Source organism: Panthera uncia, chromosome C2 (assembly GCF_023721935.1).
Source record: "Panthera uncia isolate 11264 chromosome C2, Puncia_PCG_1.0, whole genome shotgun sequence".
NCBI classification, from domain to species: Eukaryota; Metazoa; Chordata; class Mammalia; order Carnivora; family Felidae; genus Panthera; species Panthera uncia.
In genome coordinates, this window is record NC_064810.1 from 67,838,944 (window position 1) to 67,862,346 (window position 23,403).

The window sequence follows — 23,403 nt, forward strand, 5'->3', positions numbered from 1 at the left end:
TAAGGGCAGTGTGGGGGGCAGAGAGCGAGGCAGAATTTCACAGAAGGGATGGGAAAGTCTCTAGTACTGCATGATGCCACATGATGTCCCTACAGTGAGGGACACTATAAGGGGAGTAGGAAAAAAGACAAGTAGTGGAAAAGGGTAGGGGACGAGGCTGTGCAGAGGCTCTTGGGGAAAATTTGGCCTGAATAACACAGAGCTTGAATCAAGGAGGGCCGTGGTCTTTTGGGATCTCATACCAGTGGTCAATCTAGCAGGACAAAAGAAAAACCCCTCATGGCAGAGGACTCTTGCCCCCAAATGCTGCTGGTGACCAATTACCTGCCTTCGGAGGTGTCTTGGGGGCAGGTTTCTTTTTCACAGTTGCATCACCTGAAACAAAGAAGTTCACAGGTTATTTTGTTAATCCTGGCTTTTCACAAAGCTCCTAAATCCTAGGAGCCTTGCCCACTGATCCTCTGCCAGACAGAGCTCTCACCTGAGTGTGGTTTTCAGGATATCTTGCACTCCTACACAGATGACCTTGTGACTGAATGAATATCAGTTCTCAGGGGGCCTCTGGAGGGTCTCTGGAGCCTCCATTGAGATAAAAACTAAAAAACGCTTGATTCTCCATTGTCCATTTCAACAATGATAACCCCACACTCACTAACTATTCTCTTACCCTAATGTCAGGAAACTCAGAAAGGAAATTATGTCAGACAAACCACCTAAAATCAGCCTTTGGTGTGGATCCAAGGGTCTCAGGCTTCCTTTGGATCACAGACTTGGACTAGTGGCTTTCATTTTTTTTTTTTTTAATGTTTGTTGAATGGATCCATGAATGAATGAACAAATGAATGAACCAACCAACAGTCTCTTCCATTCCTACCCTATTCCTTCCACTTTCTCCAAATAATTCAAAAAAGGAAAATGACGCAAACAGACCAATTTCACAGCAAAAACTTACTCATTTGGCTAAATAACAATATGATGAATATGCAAAAATATCCTCAGCTATCTTCATGGCTTATTTTCATCTTTTCTGAAGTCTTTAATCAAAACCTATCTATCCAGGTGGAATGAAAATCTATGCACACACAAATATCTGCATGTGAATGTTTACAGTGGCTTTATTTGTAATTGCCAAAAGCTAGAATTTATCCACTTGCTCCTCAACTGTAGAACGGATGAACTTTGGTATATTCATACAATGAAATGCTACTTATCAATAAAAAAGGAACAAACAACTGATACACAGATGAGTCTCAATGATTCGTCTTTCTCTTTCACTAAGAGAAGCCAGACTCAAAAGGCTACGAATATATAATTCTATTTATATGCCTTGTTCTAGACAAGGCAAAACTATAGAGACAGAGAACAGATCAGTAGTGGTGGGTGGGGGCAGGGGTTGACCATTAAGGGGCACAAAGACATGTTATAAGGTGGTGGAACCATATCCTGATTATGGCAATAGTTATATGACTATGTGCGTTTGTTAAGATTCACAGAACTGTGCACTAGAAAGGGTGAATTTTACTGTATAGAAATTGTACCTTAATACAAAAATGGGAGTCACTTAACCAATGAGATCTTCCCTAACCACTCTATACCAAATACCAACCCCCTGTCCTCAGCACTCATCACCATTACCCCACTTTATTATCCACCCCCCCCCCCCGCCAACCCATGGCACTGAACAACCATAAAACAAACCATTTACTTGTTTATTTATTGTCTCCCTTCCTCTATCCATTAAGTATAAGGATTGTGAAGGCAGGGATTTTTTCTTTTTTGTTCACTGCTGTATACCCAATGTGCCTGGAACATAGTAGGCACTTGGTAACTATTTATTGAGTGAATGAGTGGAGGTAATGTTAGTAATGTTAGCAATCACTCCTCCACAAAGCTTCACCTTTGCAAGGTTACAGAGAAGAAGCAATATGTCCTGGCTTGGGCACTGCTGTCTGCCCATAGGCAAATTATATAATGGTGTGGATTATCAGCTGTGCCTCTGTAAAATGGGGAGAGGGCTGCTACCTGAGAAGCTGAGAACTGCACAAGGACTGTGTAAGCAGGTGATCTCAGATCACAGAGCTGATGGCTACTCGTTATGAGGTTAAGCCCAGGGTGAGGCCTGCTTCCACCAAATTCACCCTGGCTTGTCACCATTATTGAGTCATCTGTCCATCTCAAGAAACTTATTGAGGGCCTGCTATTTGCCAGGCAAAGGCCAGTCAGTACACACTACTAACGTGTGTACCAAGAAGAAGATCAAACAAATGTAAGAAATCAGAGCTTGTCTTCAAGGGTTTAAATGTCAAGGCATGTGATCCACAGGAAAGCCTTTTTTTTTTTCCCCATCATAAAGGACATTGATGGGACAACTGGCAGAATTTACGTAAGTTCAATAAATTAGATGATAGTATTATATCAGTGTTAATTTCATGTTTGATGATCAAGCTGTGGTGAGACTGTCCTTGTGGTTTTTTATTAAAATAATGTTTATTTTATTTATTTTTGAGAGAGAAAGAGAGAGAGAGAGGGAGAGACAAGCAGGAGAGGGGCAGAGACAGAGGGAGAGAGAGAATCCCAAGCAGGCTCCATGCTTTCAGTGCAGAGCTTAGTGCAGGCCTAATCCCACGACCATGAGATCATGACCTGAGCTGAAATTAAGAGTTAGACACTCAACTGATGGAGCCACCCACGCACCCTGAGACTGTCCTTGTTTTTAGGAAATATACACTGAAGTATTTGGATATAGAAGATATAGAAGATATCCTAGATACAATTTACTTTCAAACTACTCATAAAAATTATATATACACAGGTGTACATATGTGTATATGTGTGTGTGGAGAGGTAGGGGGGAGAGAGGGAAAAAGCGAGGGAGAGAAAATATAACACAAAGCAATCATAGTAAAATGTTAATATTTGAGGAATCAGAGTGAACAGTTTACAAGAATTATTTGTACTATTTTTGTAACTTTTCTTTAAGTCAGAAATTACTTCAAAATAAAAGTTAAATAGAAAGTTTTTTTAAAAAAGTTTTACCCAGGGGGCACCTAACTGGCTCAGTCCATAGAGCATGCAACTCTTGATCTAGGAGTGGTGAGTTAAGCCCCACACTGGGAGTATAGCCTACTTAAAAAAAAAGAAAAAAAGTTTTATCCTTCCAACATGATGCAGTTGCTCAAATGAAGGAGTGCACTGTGGGCTGAGGAGATGGTTAGGAAGCACTCAGTGGTGGGACACAGAATGGATCTGAGGGCCTGAGAACATCTGAACTGGAGAAAGAAGGGCCCCATGGCTCAGGAACAGAGAGGGGTTCAGAGTTGAGGGTCAGGGTGTTTGGTGGAGTCTGTCCAGAGTGTAAGACTAGGATTAGAGAACAGTGGTGTGGAGGTAGTGTGACAATTTAAAGAAAACAAAAAATTCAGTCACAGCAGTCACGTTTCAAGTGCTCGACAGCCACACGTGGTTCGTGGCTACCATATTGCGCAGACACGGAATATCACTGTCATCACGGTGCTGGTCTAGAATCCCAAGTTTGAGAGTTAGGTCTTTGTCCTGACTGAACAGGAAGTCCTCACACAAACGGCAGTTGGGTTGGGCTCAGGGACCCCTGGAGGTCTCTCCACCTCCTGGGGGACAAGGCTATCCAATTAGGAAGCTACTGCCATCCTTTGGGAAAGAAATGGTCAAGGTCAAGCCTTGGTAAAGGCAGTCGCAAAGTAAATACAAGTAGGAGACAGAAGAAAGTTAAAACAATTTAGGGGCTGAAAAAGAGGGAGGTACAAAGATTCCTTAGAGATTTCTGGCTTGGATAAATGGGGAAAATTAAAGTGACAGAATACGAAATTTGGAAGGGAAAGATGAGGCATTTGGTTTGGTCCAAGGGAATATGGCAGACGAAAGAATTTAACCCGCTTGTAGGCTAGATGCCCAGGATCAGAATTCTAGAGAGACGTTGGTGGAGATTGGAAGTGCAAGACTCCAGAATCAAACATGCAATCATAATGGAAACTGTGAGGATGGTTCAGTTCCTTGGGGGCAAGAATGCAGTCAAAGATGAGAAGGGGCCAGGGTCTGATCCCAGGTGATGCCCATGGTGAGGAGCTGGGAATTAGGAGAGGACTATGGACCCCGACAGATGGAAGGACTGTCACTGCAAGCAAGGGTGGAGAAGAATAGGCACTGGGAACTAGACTTCAGGTATGATCAGCACTGAGTGATGGGTAAGGTTTGAGAGGACAGGTGCCATGAGACAGTGGGGTCAGAAGTCACTCCAGAGGAAATTCTCAAGGAAACAGGTAGGGAGTCAGCTAATCTGATAAGAATTCTGGAGTTGAAGGGATAAAGACAAACAGGGTGATGGAAGAGGGAATGTCAATCAAGCAAGGTTTCTTCCCAGGTGAGAGAAGAGTACAGGTTTGAAAGCAGAAGGCTAGGAGTCAGTGGAGAGGGGGAGCCCCAAGATGGAACAGCATGGGAAAGACAAACCTCTTGGAAGTGAGTACCAGATGGGCTATGGAACAGCCATGACAGGTCAAGCCACGAAGCCCCTGCCCCTCTTCATCTAGGGCTGCTGGGAAGGGAGAGGCACAACTGGGAGAGGCCCGCAAGGGAAGATAAGGGCTTCTACGAGAGCCAATGTCTGACCTCCCATGGAGAACAAAAGCCACCTGTTCAGGGTTGCTTTGTGGAGCTGCCGTTATCCCCCCAAATTTATATGTTGAAATTCGAGCTTCCCAGTACCTCAGAATATGACCATATTTGGAGATAGGGCCTTTAAAGAGGTAATTAAATTACGGTGAAGCCATGGGGCGGGGGTCCTAATTCAACCCGCCTGGTGTCCTTATAAGAAGAGAAAATGTGGACACACAGAAACACCAGGGATACATGCACAGAGACGAGGCCACGTGAGGACAGTGAGAAAGTGCCCATCTGCAAACCAAGGAGAGAGGCCTCAGAAGAAACCAACCTGCCAACATGCTGAACTTGGATTTCCAGCCTCCAGAACTGTGAGACAACATACTTCTGTTGTTTAAGCCACCAAGTCTATGATACTTTGTTGTGCAGCCACAGCAGACTAGAGCAGCTGTGGATGGGCTCTGGAGGCCAGTAAGGAGCTTGACAGCCCCAGGAATGGCTGGCCAAGAGCTAGTAAGGAGGATGGCAGTTAGCATACCATGAAATCTGATGACTCCAATGTCCCACTCTTTACTAACCTTGGCAGCCCTAGTAAACCTAGAAGTAGGGTCCCATCTAGTACCTGTCTTCCTCTGTCACGGTTAAATGGATTGAGGGCCAAAGTTTCATGTTTGTTCTATAAATTTGCATCTTCTGCTCTTTGAATTGGTTAGCATTTAAAGCTGGTTTAGTTCCTGTTAGTAAAGACAATTTTAAATGTTAATGATGTTCAATATCCTATGCTATACATATTTTATACGAGCCTCTGCTGAAATCCATTAACTGTGTTCAGGGCTTAGAAGAATATATTTAATAGGTTGGAAAGCAGAATCCCCTGATCCTAAAACCTGGTTTCTCACAGTGAGCTGGGCTCAGTGCATGCAGTGTCTAACTCACGATCTCATTGTCCTTTTTCCCCCTGGGTTCCTTCCCCAACCACATACAAGCAGGGCACCTCACATTGTTTCCATGCCATGAAAAAGGAGATAGATTCCCATAAAAGCCAGGTGATTTGTGAGGCTCATAACACCAGGTGGGGCCAAGTTAGACACAGGAACCACGCCTCCTGATGTCCCGTGTGGCTGCCTCTGTAGCAGCTCACTCTCTGTTCCATCCTCATATCCAAGCCCTCAACGCCCTTCTCTGTCCCCCTGCAGGAATGCAGTGGGCACAGGCTCTGGAGCTGGGCTTGGGTTTAAATACTGCCCTCGCTCCCTAAGCTGTTGATTTAAAGCATGTTACTTAATGGGGCGCCTGGGTGGCTCAGTGGGTTAGTCATCTGACTTCAGCTCGGGTCATGGTCTCGCAGTTCCATGAGCTTGAGCCCCGTGTTGGGCTATGTGCTGACAGCTCAGAGCCTGGAGCCTGCTTCCGATTCTGTCTCTCTCTCTCTCTCTTTTTGCCCCTCTCCCACTTGCACTCTGTCCCTCTCATAAATAAACATTAAAAGAAAAGTAGGTTACTTAGCCTTTTGGAGCTTTCATTTCCTCATCCAAAAAATGTGAAGGGGATAAGTAAAATTTGTTGTAAAGCATTAAGCTACGTTGTAAAGAAGGTAGAGCACAGGGTGCATGCTCTAATACCAGGCCCTCACCCCAGTCGCCCCTCTTCCCCAGATGGATCCCCAGAGGACTTCTCTGTCCACTGTGTCACCTATTTAGTATGCCACCCTGTATCAGCTGAGCTCTGTACCTACATGATATCTCTCATGCTGCTCCTGGAGTTCCTTCTCCCAGTTCAAGTCCTCAGGTAACCCTCTTGCTGGTCCAGATGCTCAAACTCTCAGCTCTCCTTGGGTTACTAACTAGTTTCCTCTTCTCTGGATTCATCCATCTTACCACCTTGTTGTCTTATACTAATGTCAGCCCTTTGTCTCTCATTCCCTCTCCAACACCTTAAACTTTTGCACCACCCATTGTCAAAGAGGAATATTCTAGAAGGAAAATAAAACCCAACTATATTTGCGAATCCCATGGCAGCTACCAACCACACTGTCAGGCTAGGAGGGCAAAACATCCTCCCGCAGCCTGCCACTTGGTCTGTCTCTCAGGGGAGGAGCTCAGTCCCCTCCCCCAGATAGTCGGCCCCAGGACGCACCCCCCTCCTGGCATAGCACTGCTGTCAGGGTACTTTGTTCACTGCTTAGAGTTCCTCTTCTTCTTCTTCCTTTTTAAAGTTTATTTATTTATTTTGAGAGAGACACAGAGAGACAGAGCAAGCAGGGGAGAAGCAGAGACAGTAGGGGACAGAGGATCCCTAGCAGGCTCCCCGTTGGCAGCAGAGACAGCAGAGAGCTCGATGTTGGGCTTGAAACCATGAACTGTGAAATTATGACCTGAGATGAAGTCAGATGCTTAACTGACTGAGCTACCCAGGAGTCTCTACAGTTTCTCTTCTTATCCCTCTCTCTGCCAGCTTTGTTCTACCTGGGGCCCAGACCTCTTTCTCAGCCCATCTATACATCCCACTACCTGACCGTCCCTTCTCCTGGCACATACTGCAAGCCCAGCATGTCTAAAAGTAAATCCAGGATCTTTTCCTCAAACCTGCCGTTTGCCCCTGTTTCTCCCAAGACCCCCTCCCTACCATCCCCAGTCACTAGCATCGGTCAATTCCATTCACTCCATACCTCCTCGGTCTGCCACCTTCCACATCCCCACTGTCACCATTCTAGTCCAAACTACTACCACTTCAGCCCTGTCCCTGTCCCAATACGGCCATCATTCCAAGGCCATCACTCCACTGTTTAAATGTCTCCAATGGCCACCCACTGCCACTTAACATAAAGTCCAACTCATCTTACAAGGGCATTTGAGATGTGTCCCCAGCTTGTGTCCCATCTTCTTTCTTACTCTTCCCTCTTAGGGAATACCGTCACCCAGGCCCTTGGCGCTCAATGTCAGCCGTTTGCAGAATGGAGTGTGCATTATGAACACCTGAGAAATTTGCTAGAAACATAGTTCCTGGCTGTCCAGGGCATGCTGATGCTGTTGGGCCCTGCGTCACCCTTCAGGAGGGCTGCTCTATCCCCCACACTGAGTGCCTTTCCATTTCTGCAGTACCGGCCATTGCCGCTGGCTCTTTGCCGATTCAGGTACCTTCTTCCAGTAGGCCTCACCTCATCCATCACTACTGTCAGCCTGGGTTCCATGCTGCTTGGAGGTGGTTCTTTCTTAGCACTCCTCACAACGCATTACAATGCAGAAACACCTGTCCAACATGCATACCTCACAGTACACTCCCTGGAGACAGGAACAGGGGCCCATTTTTTTCACCTGTTGTACTGCCAGTGCCTAGTGTGGTACTTGACATATGCTTGAAAAGCTATTAAAGGAATGAGTGGAGCCCCTGAGGATCTCTGTTAACCTGGGAGTTTCTAAGAACAGTCCACCTCCCCACTCCACCCCTGGGGCTCTGATGCTGAGAGATAAAGCCCTGGGGCTTGAATCCCTCTGCAACTTCCCATTAAAAGCAGATCCTCTTTGCTCTGTCACCAACTAGATCAAAGCCGTTGGGCGCTGCGTCTTCCACTCTAAAGAGGAGACAGGCTGGAAGAGGTGCAGCAGCCCAGTGAAAACATCATGAACAAAGCACTGAACTTGGATGCCTGCTGGGGGAACCTGGGGCAGCGATGGGGAGGCCAGCCTCCCGGCTGTCTGCGCAACCCAGCATTTTGCTTCTGCACCAGGCCTGCCCAAGTCCTGACCTACTCCTGCTGAGCCTTCCTGCTGCCCTGAGTGGTGGTGGGGGGAGGGAGCTAGAGGGGAGGAGGTCAGTAGGCACAGGAGTTTCCAGACTGCTCAGTCTGAAAGCACAGGAGTGCCTCTCCCATGAATCAGCAGGGCAGAAGACCTGAGCAAGCTTTTGGGAGATATTTGCCGAAACTAAAGGTAGGCCTCTTAGCGTCAAAAGGGTCTGAGATAATGGAGAGCCAAGGAGAATTAGGGAGGTAGCATGAACAGCCTCGGGTACAGGGAGGTCCCTGGATGTCTGCTTCTGTGGGGACATTTCCCTTTTTAGGTAGTTAACTAAAAATAGACATCAAACCCTTCACAATTCCCAAAATCAGCATTAACTTTCTACCAAAGGCTCCTGAAGGTGACTCAGGCTGGGTGAAGTGTGGAGGAAGCATTCACGCACAGGGCTGTGTCAGAGAAGGGAGGGCAGCTGTGCGGACTTGAGGATGAAAGGTCGAATCCCACCGCCCTGCACTCAGGTAGACTCACGGCTCTGGGTGACTTGACAAGCCCCCAACACTTCCCTGCCCCTTGCACACACCAGGCCCTTCCAGTATGTCTAATAGACAGACCTATGGAGAAATATTGGTCATATTCCCAGAATTAACATCTCTGGGCAAATTTCGTGAACTCATCTCCTCCTATCAAGGGCTGTCACACGAGAAGATTCCAGAGGAGCACTGCTCTCCTTGTTACTGCGAACGCTTATCCCCAAGCCCCTAGGATACAGAATGTGGGGATGGTTGTGAAAGAGGCAGCCTGGCATGGCCAGGATGGCAGTGCCAATGTCCTCTCTGGGGAGGACCCGTCCTCCCACTTAACAGGATCATGGGAGACAACGGAAGAGCTGGGGAAGGAGCTGGAAGCAGCAGCTCAGGGATGGAGGTCACAGGGTCACATGCACGGCAGGGTGGGGGGTGATAATGGGTACTATCACTCCTCATGGACAATATTTTGGTTGAGAGTAACTAGTAGTTGGCACCAGCTTTCAAATTCATGGAATTCATGGAAGTACCCCAGCTTCTCTTTCAGGGTCCCACATCTTCCAGTGTCAAGCAAGTATTGATGCCAAACCTCCACCTGTCCAGCAATTCCTTCCAGCTCTTTGAATACTACGGTGACTTAACATACCCCATGACTCCAAGAGAATATTTATTTATTTATTTATTTATTTATTTTTAACGTTTATTTATTTTTGAGACAGAGAGAGACAGAGCATGAACAGGGGAGGAGCAGAGAGAGAGGGAGACACAGAATCTGAAACAGGCTCCAGGCTCTGAGCGGTCAGCACAGAGACCGACGCGGGGCTCGAACTCACGGACCATGAGATCATGACCTGAGCCGAAGTTGGATGCTTAACCGACCGAGCCACCCAGGCGCCCCTCCAAGAGAATATTTAAAAGAAAGATATGATCCTGAGGGAATCTTCCAGGAAAACTGGATGCTACTTTTGACATCCAAAGATGCTTTCAAGATGATATGACTTTTGGTTTCAGAGAGACACCCATATGGAGGGCCAAGGCAAAGACATCTAAAAGCAAAATCTGGAATGGTCCATCGTGGTGACTGAAGCCAAAGTGACCAATGTCAGGCCAACGCCAGGCAAGGAATACACAGGGGTGTTCTGTCTGCATCGTCCCCAAATCCCACAAGTGCAGTAGAGGCAGGGACCCTTAAAGCATGGGAACTCATGAATCAATGTGAAAAATCACATGCTCATTATGGGCTGGACACTGACATTTCTCAGACAAACAGGCCCTGGTTCCTGTCCTCAAGTTATAAAAGTGACTTCTGCTCATTTACCCGTTTTCAAAACAACATCAGCTCTTACAGACTGACAAAGAGGAATCCCTGGCATCGCCTCATCTGTATTTTGTTTTAAGTTTATTTATTTATTTTTGAAAGAGAGACAGAGAGACAGAGAGACAGTGGGAAATAGAAAATCTCAAGCAGGCTCCACATTGTCAGCACAGAGCCCGATGTGGGGCTCCAACTCACGAACTAGGAGATCATGACCCAGAGCCACCCAGGTGCCCCTTCATCTGTATTTTCTAAAACCATTTCTTAAACCCCATCAATGCGTCCCTCACAAAAAATTCCATTCAGATACCCTCCAGCTGGAATCCCCTAGAACTGGACCTTCTGCTTAAAGCCTCCTTCTTATAAGGATGTTTCTGCTGCTGTGCAACCTAAGCCACACTTGCTGTAGTGTCAACCCATCACATATTGGATGATATAAGGGGGAGTTAGCTGACCTCACCTGAACAATGTCAGACACACACACACACACACACACACACACACACACAAAAGCATTCCATTGAACGAACTGCTATCAGAGATGGAAAAATTCTGGGCTCAGTTGGAGTCCCCATCTGACAGGTCTGGAGACGAACGGCTTTGACCAAGGCCATATGTTCAATGAGAGGCAGAACCAAGACTTTTGTCCCTTGCTTTCCAGCCTAGTGCTTTCTGGCTATGTCTTGTGCTGGAGCACTGCCCCAGAGCCAGGCGCAAGAAATGCGCATCTGGACATCCAACAAGGTGCCGCTGCCTCCCCGTGCCTACTCAAATCAGGCGGAGTCTTGGGTGCTTCACCCTGGGCCTGTGCACTTCTTTCTTGCTCTTTCTCCAAAGGTAGGGGATGACCATTCTGAACTGGAGGAGTGGATGAAGTGTTCCAAGAGTGCTGACAGTAAATTCCCATCGAGGGGGGGAAAGGACCATTAAAGGATATCAGGACAATTGACAAAAACTGAATGCAGACCCTGCATTAAATAGTAGTATTGGTTCAATGTTAACTGTCCTGATTTTAGTAACTGCATTGTGGTTATGTTCTTAGGAGATACACAATGACATATTTAGAGGTCAAGGGCATGATGTCTCTAATTTATTCATAAATGGTATCTATATACCTACATGATGCATGGTGAATATATATGAATATATACATAGTGTGCATACATATGTATGAATATCTGATAAACGGTGAATATATCTATATGAATTCATACATAGAGAATGCGAGGACACTGGGAAAATATGTAAATAATTGGTGGATCTCAGTAATGGGTACATACAAGAGTTCCTTATACTATTCTTGCAACTTTTCTATAAATTTGAAATTATATCAAAATAAAGTTATAAAAAAATGCCTCTTGAGAGGCATGCAGCAAACACCGTGACAGGTCTCAGGACCCAGCTGTCACTCTCCTTGTCCCCCCAGCTCTCAGGGCATCAGACTCCTGCCCTGCCGTGGCCTGGGGGCAGCACTTGCCCAGGCTTGTGTGGACTGCACGAAGTACAGCTCTGAGACCGGCAAGGCACAGTGCTGCAGCAGGAACATGGATCAGGGTTGTCCTCACAGGTCCAGATCTTACCAGCTGTCAGACCCTGGGCAGGACGATCTAGCTCTCTGAGGCTCAGTTTTGCCCATCTGTAAGATGAGAACTACTTGTAGCTCAGTTGAATGAGACCTGCCTGAAGTGATCTGTGACTAAGCGCCTTAGAGGATGCCTGCTGCATGGGGGCTCAGTAGACACTAAGTGAGCACCTGAGTGGGGGGCCTCACAGCATCCCTTCCAGTGGGATCCTCCCTCCAGTGCTCCAGCAATGTCATCATTTCGCTTCAAACCACACTCCTTTCTCCTTCATAACCTGGCCCAGAGTTTCCTTGGTCCCAAGTCACCCCAAACGACCACTCCTCATTCCTGTACTTGGGAGTTAGTGTCAGCAGGTTAGCTTGTACTTCTGTCTGTTTTCTCTCACCCTGCTACCTGGCTTGGCAGATGGAACTGGCTTTTCCCTCATGGTCCCCAGCAGCACTCCCAAGGGCCCTCAGGCCATTGTGTGGACATGTGCCCTCTACTCTTATACCTGACAACTCACACACAGGACTGAACAACACAGCTGGGGGTGGGAAGAGGTCATCCAGGGAGGGATCTGGCTATGATCTGTTTGGCAAGAAAACCACTTGGCCTTCCCTCGATTACTGGCAGGAGAAATGGACTTCCTGGTTAGATTAGGTACTTCCCAGCCCTTGAAAAAAATGAACACATGTTATAGCCAGACAGCTCAGAGACAAGAGAATCAATTGGGCTTTCTCATGGGATCAGAGATGTCTGGGACCAGGGATGGCCATGCTAAGAGAAAAAGGCAAGTTGCAGAGGTGTCCAGGTTACATGCTGTATTTACATAAGTATATGTAAGTGCATAGAAAAAGAATAATTGTGACTATATTTGAGGAGGTGAGTGGAACTGGGGGTAGATGAAAGAGGGCTTTCATGTTGCACCTGGTGTATTTCTATACTGTTTAGAATGTTTTAAAGAAGAATGCATGCATATTTAATTTATGTAATTAATAAATAATACAAATTAGCCCAACAAGTGAGAAAAGGATTGGGGGTACAGCCCTAAAAGACACCTCCTTCATTTCCTATCTCTGAGCAGCTGTCTTCTTAGGAGCCCCTGGGAAGGAAGCCCCATGGTGTTCAGGAGGCACCCAGAGAACTCTACAGGTTTCTGAAGGACACGAACACAGGTATGCAAGCAGGTGGAGGGGCCACCAGAACCACCCGGCTAATGTCCTCAGTGCCCAGCAGGTGATGTGTTGGGGTGACGAGAGGTTGGGTGGATGGGCCATTCAAAGTGGTCATTACTGTACACGGAGACACACATTTCCATCCCCTTGGGGGGTAAGACATCTGTCTGTAACTGCAAGACAAAGACTAGAGTAAAATTCCCCTTCCACAGACAAGTAGCGTCCTCTGGACTTAATCTAGATATGGATGTATTTGTTTGCTATGGAAAGGGAGACCAGCACTTTCTGCCAGCCCGCCCCTCTCCCTAAGCAGTGCCACTGACTGAGCCCCACTCCCCACTCACTGTGTAGGGGTAAGAACCTTGGCTTCCAGCTCTGCTTCCAGCATCTTGCTCCTTCCTTAAAGAGTAGAGATTGTGGGCTGGTGCCAGAGATACTCTGAGGACCTGGGCATGAGGGCTCCTAAGGCAGTGCCACACTGAACAGAGGCAGTAAGGGAGGCCCCCTCTGTTCCTGAAGACCAACAGTGTGGGCACAGGGTGCTTCTAGGCTTCCAGGCTGACCTACCACACCCTGGAATAGCTTAGAGGCTTGAACAAGTACTGAAGCCTGGATCCTACCTCTGGAGATTCTGATCTAACTAGGCTGGGTTGCCCCAGCAGCAGAGGTTTTAAAAGCTCCACAGGTGTGTCTAATATGCAGCAGGGGTTGAGAGCCACCACCCCAAGTCAGATTATGACAACTTGTTCGGTGTGCCCCACAGCCCTCTCTCCCCCAGCACAAAGGCCCAGCTCCCGGGGCTGCTCACTGTCCCCAGCTTGTTTTCTCCTTCACAACCTTCCCCTGGACCCCACCTCACTGCCCCCAGGATCTGCCTGTAATGGATGTGCCAGAGCTGAGGGCAGCAGGCTGCTGATGGCCCGGCTCAAAGTCCATGCACTCCTGCCTCTGCCCTCAGGAGAAGCAAATGACTGCATCGGTCCCTAAGTCACAACCACCTGGTGCTCTTCAAAGCTCCCATTTTGCCGTAACTAACAGAGCATGGGTCCAAGTGATCGTCTTGGAAAATAAAATCACCACCCCATTTTTACTGGGTTTTTCTTACAGTTATATACGCATTTCCAGCAACTTATTAAAGGTCTACTCCTGATACTCTGAGCTCCCCACTTTGGTTAAATATCCACTAGACATTATAATTCCAATTTGGCTGCCCCAACATACTGAAGGCTGAGCATCCCCCTGGAAGCTGGCTGGAGTATGCACAAGGAACCCAAGCTCATCATTAGGAGGGTAAATATGCAGCTTTGAAAAGAGGAGAATAAGGGGCACCCGGGTGGCTCAGTCAGTTAAGCGCCGACTGGATTTTGGCTCAGGTCATGATCTCACGGTTTGCGAGTTTAAGCCCTGCACTGGGCTCCGTGCTGTCAGTGCAGAGCCTGCTTAGGATTCTCTATCCCTCTCTCTTTGCCCCTCCTCCTCCTCCTCTCTCTCTCTCTCAAAATAAATAAACTTAAAAATACACAAATAAAAATTTTAAAATATATATGTATATGCACACATAACTTATATTTTACAACTGCACTGGTATAAAGATGAATATATTAATATTGTGAATTAAAACATTTTCTTTGACCCAAAAGTTTATTTTTTTCTAATTCTATAAGATATTGAGATATTTTTGTGGGGTGTTGTGCCTGATACATCAGTGAGCCCTGGGGGAAGGTGAGACCAGGGAGAGGGAGACACTTTGTAGAGTCACACAAGTCCTTCCCTGCACAGTTATTTATACCACAGCTGCAACTCTTGCACCTCCCTCTACGAGCAAGTCCGGGTCCCTCTATGAGCAAGGCCCGGCATCCCGGAAGCCCCAGGGGCAGCCCTCAGGGGACTCACAGTGGAGGAGGGGTGAGCCACAGACACATCACCAGACACTGGGCAGAAGACAGTGGCAGCAGGGAGGTGCTGAGTGCTCCAGGAGCACACAGGAAGGAAGGGTTACTTGCAGCTGGGGCAAGGACAAACTCAGGGATGACGTGGCTTTTCAGTGCGAGTCTGTCCCATGAAAGAGGTGTCTCACGGAGAGAGGTGCTCCCAGAGCAGAGGCATGATGGAAGCGGCACGGGCACTTCCATCGCACATGGAGGAGCTCGGCCTGGCCTGAGCATAAAGTAAGGATACAGGAGTTGGGGCAGACTCGGAAAGAAAGGCCAGACCACACGTCAGGACAAGTGTGCACAAGTGCAATGTCTGTGAGGCCCACTTGAATGGGACTGGTAGGCTCTGGGGACCACCGGGCACCGCAACCAGGAGTGATGAGAGCAGAGCCACGGTTTGGAAAGCTTCTGCCCAGCAGGACTCACCTGGGAGAGATCAGGAGGAGGAGTCTTGGTGAGAAGCACAGAGGGCCTGAGTGAGGTGGCGAGTGGACGTGGGTATGCACCACTAAGGCTGTGCAGAGGCTGGGAGAGGTGGGCAGTGCCAAACGGCCACTGGCCCAGTCACCAAGGCTTCACGGGGCTCGCTGGGGTGCAGGCAAGGAAGCTGGGGCTCAGTCCTGGGGTTGCCTAGGAAAGCTGAGCAAGTACTTACTCTCTGTTCCTAGCACTGGGGGAAGAGAGCTCTTGGGCCTCCGGGCTTTCATCTCCGGGGCCTTGGCATTCTCCCTGGCAGGAGCATCTGGAACAGAACAGGTAATGACGGACATTAGTTGGCTGCTGCCCAAGGAAATGAACAGAGGAGGTGTCTTAATAAAAATCCCACCCCAACCAAAATTACAGCACTACCCCCCCCCCCCCCGCCCCGTCTCCTCTTTCCACTCTGGGGGCCCTCTGTGCCTGCCGAGCAGACGGCGCCTGCCTCGGGCACCTTCCTCCACCGGAGCACCAAAGAAGGAGCGTGTGCGCACTCCACTGCGCCTTATAAATCAGGTGGAGAGAGCAGTCACCCAGGCAAGATGGATGGACAGGCTATGCTGGGAGCTATTATGCATTCCCCTGCATGGTAGGCACGGGCTGCCAGGAATCACATCGCTGGCAGGGTCGGAGGAGCGGCGGCACCCCTGTGCTCACTTCTCTCCCATCTTTTCCCTTCACTGGGTCTTTACTCGCTAGCGCTAACTGCTCTGTATTTCCAAAAGCCTGCTCTGTATGGAGAGGTCTCTCCGACAGAAGAAAGAGGGGACAGAGTCCATGCCTCAGCTCATGGTCTGGAAGGGGCCTGCACCTTCTGATTTCCCAGACTTCTTTCTACAGTTGGTCACTGACAGACTTTAAGACCAGATGAAGGCCTCTGAGCAGGCAGCCGGCATGCCTCACCCCCTCTGGACTGAGCCTTGGACCCATTATGGGAGGCTGTGCACTCCTCCTCAAAGTGGGTCCAATGAAACCGAGCCTTCTGGGTGGACCTGAAATGGCAGGTGGATGAGTGCACAATGCCTTGGTCCTCTCTTCCACGTTCCCTATTCCATTTTAACGTCGAGTGTGGACATCACCACACTCTCTCCCTTGTTGGGGCAGAAGAGTAACATCACACTGGGCTGGGTGGTCAGAAAGGGCCTTACTGGGCCCCAAGGAGACTAGACTTCAGGAAGCTTTGGGGAAACCACCCAGGAACTTGGATAAGAAGGAGCTGGTTAAACAGCTATCACTGTGTTCCAGCATTTTCCCCACAAGGAATTCTCCTCAGGGATGTGCTGAGAGGGAGCCTCCCTGTCAGAGTCCCTTCCTGCCATTCATTTTCCGGCTCCTGAAGACAGGAAACTCAAAGGGAGGAAGGAGGGGGTGGGACTTTCCAGCTGAAGCTTGAACCACATTCCTGTGGCTTGGCTAGGGAGGAAGGGCCATCTTGCTGTCTTGCCTCCTGGATGGGGCAGTCCTAGCTGCTAACACATGCCCTCTCCCAGACTGGTTCCTGGAGCTTTGTGTGGTGGACACAGGTTGCACAGAACTAGGGCCTAGGGATGAACACTTCCCTAGCACACGGTCTCCTGATGCTCCCATCTGGATGCACTGCTCCTTCTAGATGGCATTTGGGTCTCATTTCTGCTTCAGAAGGTGGATTGGCCCATATAAATCCTCCCACAAAGAGTCAAGCTTCCTAACCTAAAGCCTGCCCACTCTCAGTTCTAGCTGGGTATTTCAGGAAAGGAGGCCCGGTGTGGGCATCGTCTAAGCTCACCGGCAGCTCCGAGGCACAAGGCCTCTGGGGCTATGGGGGCAACTCCCTACTGAAATCAGCCAAAGCTGTACACATGTAACTACAGGAATGGTTGAGCGTAGGCCTCATGAAGAGTTTCCTAGCAGTATATGGCAGGGAACAGTGTTGAGGGAACCAAGCTGGAAGCCCTACCCTGCCTCCACTATTCTCCTTCTGCCACATTCTATAAGAGCAAACAGAATCCTACATGGTGAGTCAGGGGTCCGTGCCTTCCATCGCTGACACTGCCTGTGTCCTGTCTCCTCAGTGGCCACCCACACACCAGGTTCCATGTGGATACAGATGGAGAAGCAGAAAGTCCTGTGGGGAGGGGATGATTTCACTTCCTCACACTGGGTATTTTCCCCTGGCCTAATGGTCATTCTCAGCTACAGAAAAATCCTCAATATTTGTCAACTTGTGTGGTTCTCAGCATTGGCTGCCCATTAGAAGCAGCTGTACATAGGTGTCTCACCCTGTAGATCCTGGTTTAATTGGTCTGGTTAGGGCCTGGGTGTCCATATTATCCAGAAGCTCCACAGATGACTTTCATATGTCACTCCCAGTCTGTGTGTGACACAGGCCGTGTGTGTGTGTATGTGTGTATTTGTATGCACATGTGTGTACGTGCCTGTGTGTCTAAAGGTGGGCATGTGGTACATGGAGGGTCTCAGGGACGATTCTGAGAGACAGGAACACCTATCGTTGTATCTCTTGATGTCTGGGGACTAGGGTGCCATAAACCAGGGTGTAGCAGTCTATGTTTCTTTCTTCCCTTCCTTCAAGACCTGATAGGCACCAATGACAATTTACAGGAAGGTACACTCCAAAGTGTGTTTGTTTTCCCCTTTTTTAAAGAAGAAGAAGAGACAGCCAAGAGTGTACAGAGCTCTGTGCTTCTTGGCTTGAATACTCTCTTTGCCCATCTTTCTTCTGGTGAGTTCTGGGGACATCGCAGGAGAAAGGTGAAGAAGGATCGGGGTTGCTTTGTTTTTTTGTTTTTTGTTTTTTTTTAACTGGTGTGTAACTTGAGGCATAAGCAAGCCAGGGATGAGAGGCTGGTCTTCCTGGGTTCCTAAGGAAGGGAAACAAGGACGGAGATTCCTTCTCTCCTCGTGGGGTCGCATGGGCCTTTGCTTCTAAGCGGCATTAGAGTAGAGACCAGGGAGGAGGGTACCAGTTTTGGCTTTGTCATTAGCAATCTTGGGATCATGAGCAAATCATGTCAACTGCCCTGGGTCTCTATTTCCACACCCGTGCAAAGGAAAGTACACTTATTCCTTCTACCGTAGTGTTAAGATGCTCAAAGGAGAGAATGTATTCAGTAGTGCTCGGGAAAGGAGAAAAATGGTCATGTACCTATTAATTCATTCCTCCTGCTCACCATATTTCCTCAGCTCCCTCCCAGTCTGCTTTAAAATTCTCCACTTTCAAAAGCCCTGCCTGACCAGCCCCCACCCGCATGTTTCCCGCCTCCGCATCTGTATTCAGCTTTTGGGTGCTGGCTTTTACACTGATGTGTGAGTGCACTACCCTGTCATGTGCTTTGAGCTTTGTTTTTAGAAGTTCTGTGTACTTTATCTTTCCATCTGACCATGAGGAAAGGGGCTCAAGTTTCCCTTTCAAACCAGGCACACCTCCAGACGTGGAGCCCCCCCAGGGGTGGGACTGAGCCCCCACTTCCCTCAGTCCTCCTGCCCCATGGGGGCTGTGCCTGCGCCAGTAGCCACCGGCCCTCTGTGAGGGCTGCAGCAAGGGGTGGGCTGGAAGGACCACGTGCTTAATCAGAACCAGCTCTGTGTTCACATGGATGCCCAGGGGATAAAAATAATAGTAATACAAGACTAAGAGCAGCTTGTATTTTCTATTTTAATCAGTTTGTGATGAAATTGAACTCCATTTCTAGATCTCGGCCCCAGGGCTGGAGTCCATTGCTGGCCGGGTTGTGCCCCCAAAGAAGGATGGGAAGATGGAAATATAGGGAGGTGGGGGGCCTCTACATAGGGAGGAAAATGTGTCCTTATATGGACAATACCTCACCCCCATCCACTCCTGGGCTAGCTCTGGACCTGACCCTTCAGGGCAGCATTTTTGCTTCTGTCTTCCCCAGGAGGTTGGTTCCCTGAATTACAAGCTTAAGGCAGGGGGAGTGAGGTCTTGGGAGGCTTCTGGGGGTGGGAGGGGGTCAAGCGTCCAGGAGCTCCACCAGGGGGCAGAGGGGGTGGCCTCTCTCTGCCCGAGGGCAAGCAGCAAGCTGGCTCCATCAGAAGACCGGGTGCTCTAGTCAGGAAAAGAGCTCCTTGCTGGCTCTACTCTTTGGGGCCTATGAGTCCTTGGGCAAGTTCCCTGAACTTTTTTGAGCTGACCTTCACCAGGAAAACAGGAGTAACACCCCAACAGAGTAAATGAGATGTAAAGTAACAGTGGGCATTCACTGGGTTACTTAGCCCGTGCCTGGCACGATACTAAGTGCTTTGTCTACTTGTTTCACGTGGAACCGTATCGTTTGCCAATATTCAACTGTCTTTGGCCTACTGGGGAAGCAGTTTTATTCAGTTCAATTGAATGCATGTTGGCTGCCTGTGGTGACATGACGGACAAACGTGAAAGTGGGAGCAGACTTGTGAATGTGGCAGGAAGAAGGGTGCATGGCTATCAGCTCAGGCACAGTCAGAGGTTCCTGATGGCCATGGGGGAAGTTAAGCATGGTAGTTAGGAGCCAAGGCTTGTGTTTAAATTCCCACCCAGTTAGTTATTAGCTGCATGGATTTCAGCAGGCCCCTCAGTCTCTATATGCCTCAGTTTGGGCTTTTTTACTATCGCTCCACTAAACCCCCTTGTCACAGCCACAAAACCCCTTTGAATTGCTAAAGCTGATGGTCTCAGGCTCATCCTGTTCTCAGCGGCAGCTTCTGACACACTGATGTCATCATTCCTTCCTTATTCAAATGGCTGTCATTTGGCTTCTGGGGCACCCCTCTCTCCTGGATTTCTTCCTGTCCCACTGTGGCCATTCCCTCTTGGTCTCCTTCCCAGACCTCTGTCCTGCCCTACTCCTCCTCCTCCCTACTCCATCCACATCCACCTTAGGGACCTCATTCAGTCCCAGAACATTCAATGGCCTATTATGTGGACAGCTCCCCATACCCTGCCTCCAACCCTGACCTCCTTACTCAACTCCAGATTCATCTAAATGCCTGCCTATGTGACGTGCCCACCTGGACGTCTAACGGACATCTGACACTTCACAGGCACTTGATTGGCCCCTGCCCCTTACATGCCTATCTCAGAAGGTGGTGCCACCATTGATCCATGCTCCCCCATGAAAACTAAGTCACTTTGACTTCCCCTTCTCTCCATCTCTTCTTCTTCTTCTTTTTTTTTAATGTTTGTTTATTTTTGAGAGATAGAGAGAGAGAGAGAGAGAGAGAGAGTGACAGAGCATGAGTCGGGGAGGGAGGGGCAGAGAGAGAAGGAGACACAGAATCTGAAGCTGTCAGCACAGAGTCCGACACAGGACCTGAACCCACAACCCTGAGATCATGACCTGAGCTGAAGTCAGACGCTTAACTAACTGAGCCACCCAAGTGCCCCTCTCTCTCTCCATTTCTAATGCATCAGCAAATCCTATCAGCTCTACTGTGAGAATAGATTATGAATCTCATCACCTCTTACCTCTTCTGTGGAGCCTAAGCTGACATCACCTTCTGCCTGGGCCATCACAGGAGGTCTCCCTGCTCTCCCTCTCATCCACACAGGGACTGGGTGACTCTGGTCACCAGGGTCACCTGAGTGACCCTTCACCATATCTAGAGCTGGCCCACCACACTCAGACAGATCTGGCTGCTGGTACTCCTCACCTCGTTTCCCACCACTCTGTCCTGGCTCACAGCTCAGCCACCCTGGCCTTCCTACTCCCGGGAATGCCTCAGGTATAGCCTCTGCTCGGGCTTTGCTCTCACCAGTACCTCTTCCTTCTTACTTCGAGACTCCTTCACACTTCCTTCAGGCCTCTGTTCCAATGTCACTTCCTCACAGAGGCCTCACAGCCACCTTCTCTAAAAGTAACATCTTCCCCACACCCTACTTTGCTTCCTTCGTAGCACCTGGTATTGCCTGAGATTACACGTCTGTTCATCTATGTTACTGTTTCCCCCTCACAAGAATGTAAAGTTCCCGATAACAGGACCTTCTGTTTTGTTCACTGCTTTTAACCCAGCCCCAAGAGCAGTGCCTGGCACAGAGTGGGATGAATGACCACGGGATGCCCGCTGGAACATCACCTCTTACCACACAAATGTACGACCCTCCATGGCCATGAAGCCCTTGATCTCACTGGTAGCTGTAGCCAGGGTGGCTGGGGGAGGGTGGCCTAAGCTGCCCTGTCTTGGGATTTGGGCCTACAAAGGGTTTTGTTTCCCTACCTCTCACCTGGAGTGAGAGGGAATGGGTCACTCAGGCCAGGTGAGCAGAGGACTCCCCGGTAGGAAGGGCTGTTACTAAGGCAGCCCTGGATCTCTCGGACAGTGGATACTGCCATGCTATTCACTAGACAGAGACGCCATACCAAGTCATGGAAAGGGTAGGCTGTAGAACTGACACACCCAGGTGTGAGCCCTGTCAGGGTAAATCCTGTTCTAACTCCCTGCGCAGGGTGGCTCCAAGGGCAAGAGCTTTGGGATCAGAGATATCCAGAGAGTCTGCATCTCCTGTGTACTGTCTGCATGACCTGGGGAGGATGCTGACCCTCGCCGAGCCTCTGTTTTCCCACCGAGAGATACCCTGCCCAACTGTTGTATGAGTTAAAAATGCACAAGAGCCTCTAGCCAGAGCAAACCTTGAAGGTCAGCTTTGTCCCCCTGGAAGAGTTCAGGCTTCAGGTGCTTTCTGGGGTACAAGGTTGACACTGGCCCTTCTGCTGCACTTGGAAGGAACAGGGGTGTGACCAGATCAAGAAAGTGCACGAGAGCACCCTTTTTCTTAGGGAAAAGACACACAGCATGATGATAATGGCCAGATGTGCTCAGTTATAAAAGCTACCTCCCTTTGTCTTTACTCTAAGTGGGAAAAAACAGGAATGTGGCTAATACAGAGTGGCCAATGAGCCAAAGTCATTTTCATGAGATCCTGAAATATATCATTATATTGGCCACAGATATGGTCTTCATGGTATTTGGCACAGGCTGTGTGACTGATAGCTAGTGACTGTCAGGGGGTAGGGCCAGCTCATGTCAGCATGAGCTATAGTGGAGAGGAACCTCACTGCCCCTTGGGAAGGAGGGACACAGTCCTATCGGGAGGTTAAGCAGGCAGCTGCAGATGGAGAGAGAAATCAGGAGACCCCACGCGATGAACGAACTTGCAAATTCAGTAACAGTCCCTTTTTAGGGCAAGTCTGATTAAAAACTATGGGGGCTCTCTTCAGAAAAATGCTCTGATTTAAAAGCACACAAAATTCTGCCTATAATTTCAAAGAGTCCATGGACCCCCTGGGATCTTTCAGTTAGGTACCACTGCCTTGGGGAGAGCTGGGAGCACCAGGGGATGGAAGGAGGACAGGAAAGCAGCTGGGCTGAGGGGAGCACAGGAGAGGAAACGGTGAGGCAAGGTGGCAGGGGAGCAGTTAGGGAAACTGCAGTTCTTTGTGAAGAGGTGGCTCATGACTGAGAAATAAAACTCCATGTGGCAGGAAGGCCACCCACTCGCAGGACACTAATATATCTCCAAGTCTAGCAACAGGGAAAAGAGTGGGTGTGAAGGGGCTGCCCTTTTTCTCTTTGAAAAACAAAACCAATTAACTGAGAGTCAGTCCTGTTATCTCAGCTGGTCTCCCTTTGACCTCTTTGCTAGCTCTTCTCCTAAGACCCAGATCTCAGTCAGCAGCTCCAAGGCCAAACTAGAGATAAGTAATGGTGATCAAGATTAGTAGAGAGTGGGGATCCTGGGTGGCTCCTTCGGTTATGCCTCCTTCGGCTCAGGTCATGATCTCATAGCTTGTGAGTTCGAGCCCCACATCGGGCTCTGTGGCGCCTGACAACTCAGAGCCTGGAGCCTGCTTCGGATTCTGTGTCCCTCTCTCACTCTGCCCCTCCCTGCTCATTCTCTTTCTCTCTCCCAAGAATGAAACATTAAAAAAAAAAAAAAAAAGATTAGCAGAGAGTACAAGGGAATCTAGTAGAGGGAAGCCAACTTATGGGTAAAAAAGTCCCATATGTTGCTGAATGAATTCCCCAAACCTTAAAAAAGAAAAAAAAAAAA

At 48.8% G+C, this 23,403-nt stretch overlaps 1 protein-coding gene across 4 annotated transcripts in view; it reads right to left on the bottom strand.

The window, feature by feature from the left end:
• Positions 1-23,403, bottom strand: part of MYLK (myosin light chain kinase) — a 123,559-nt gene that overhangs the window by 51,128 nt on the left and 49,028 nt on the right. For 3 of the 4 annotated variants that reach the window (XM_049628310.1, XM_049628309.1, XM_049628311.1), the window contains 2 exons: positions 15,541-15,627; positions 325-375 (listed from right to left, as the gene is read on the bottom strand). In XM_049628310.1, coding sequence (XP_049484267.1) covers positions 325-375; positions 15,541-15,627 — 138 coding nt within the window. Of the gene's footprint in view, positions 1-324; positions 376-15,311; positions 15,499-15,540; positions 15,628-23,403 lie in introns of those variants that run through there. The other variant, XM_049628313.1, reaches the window with a different exon arrangement.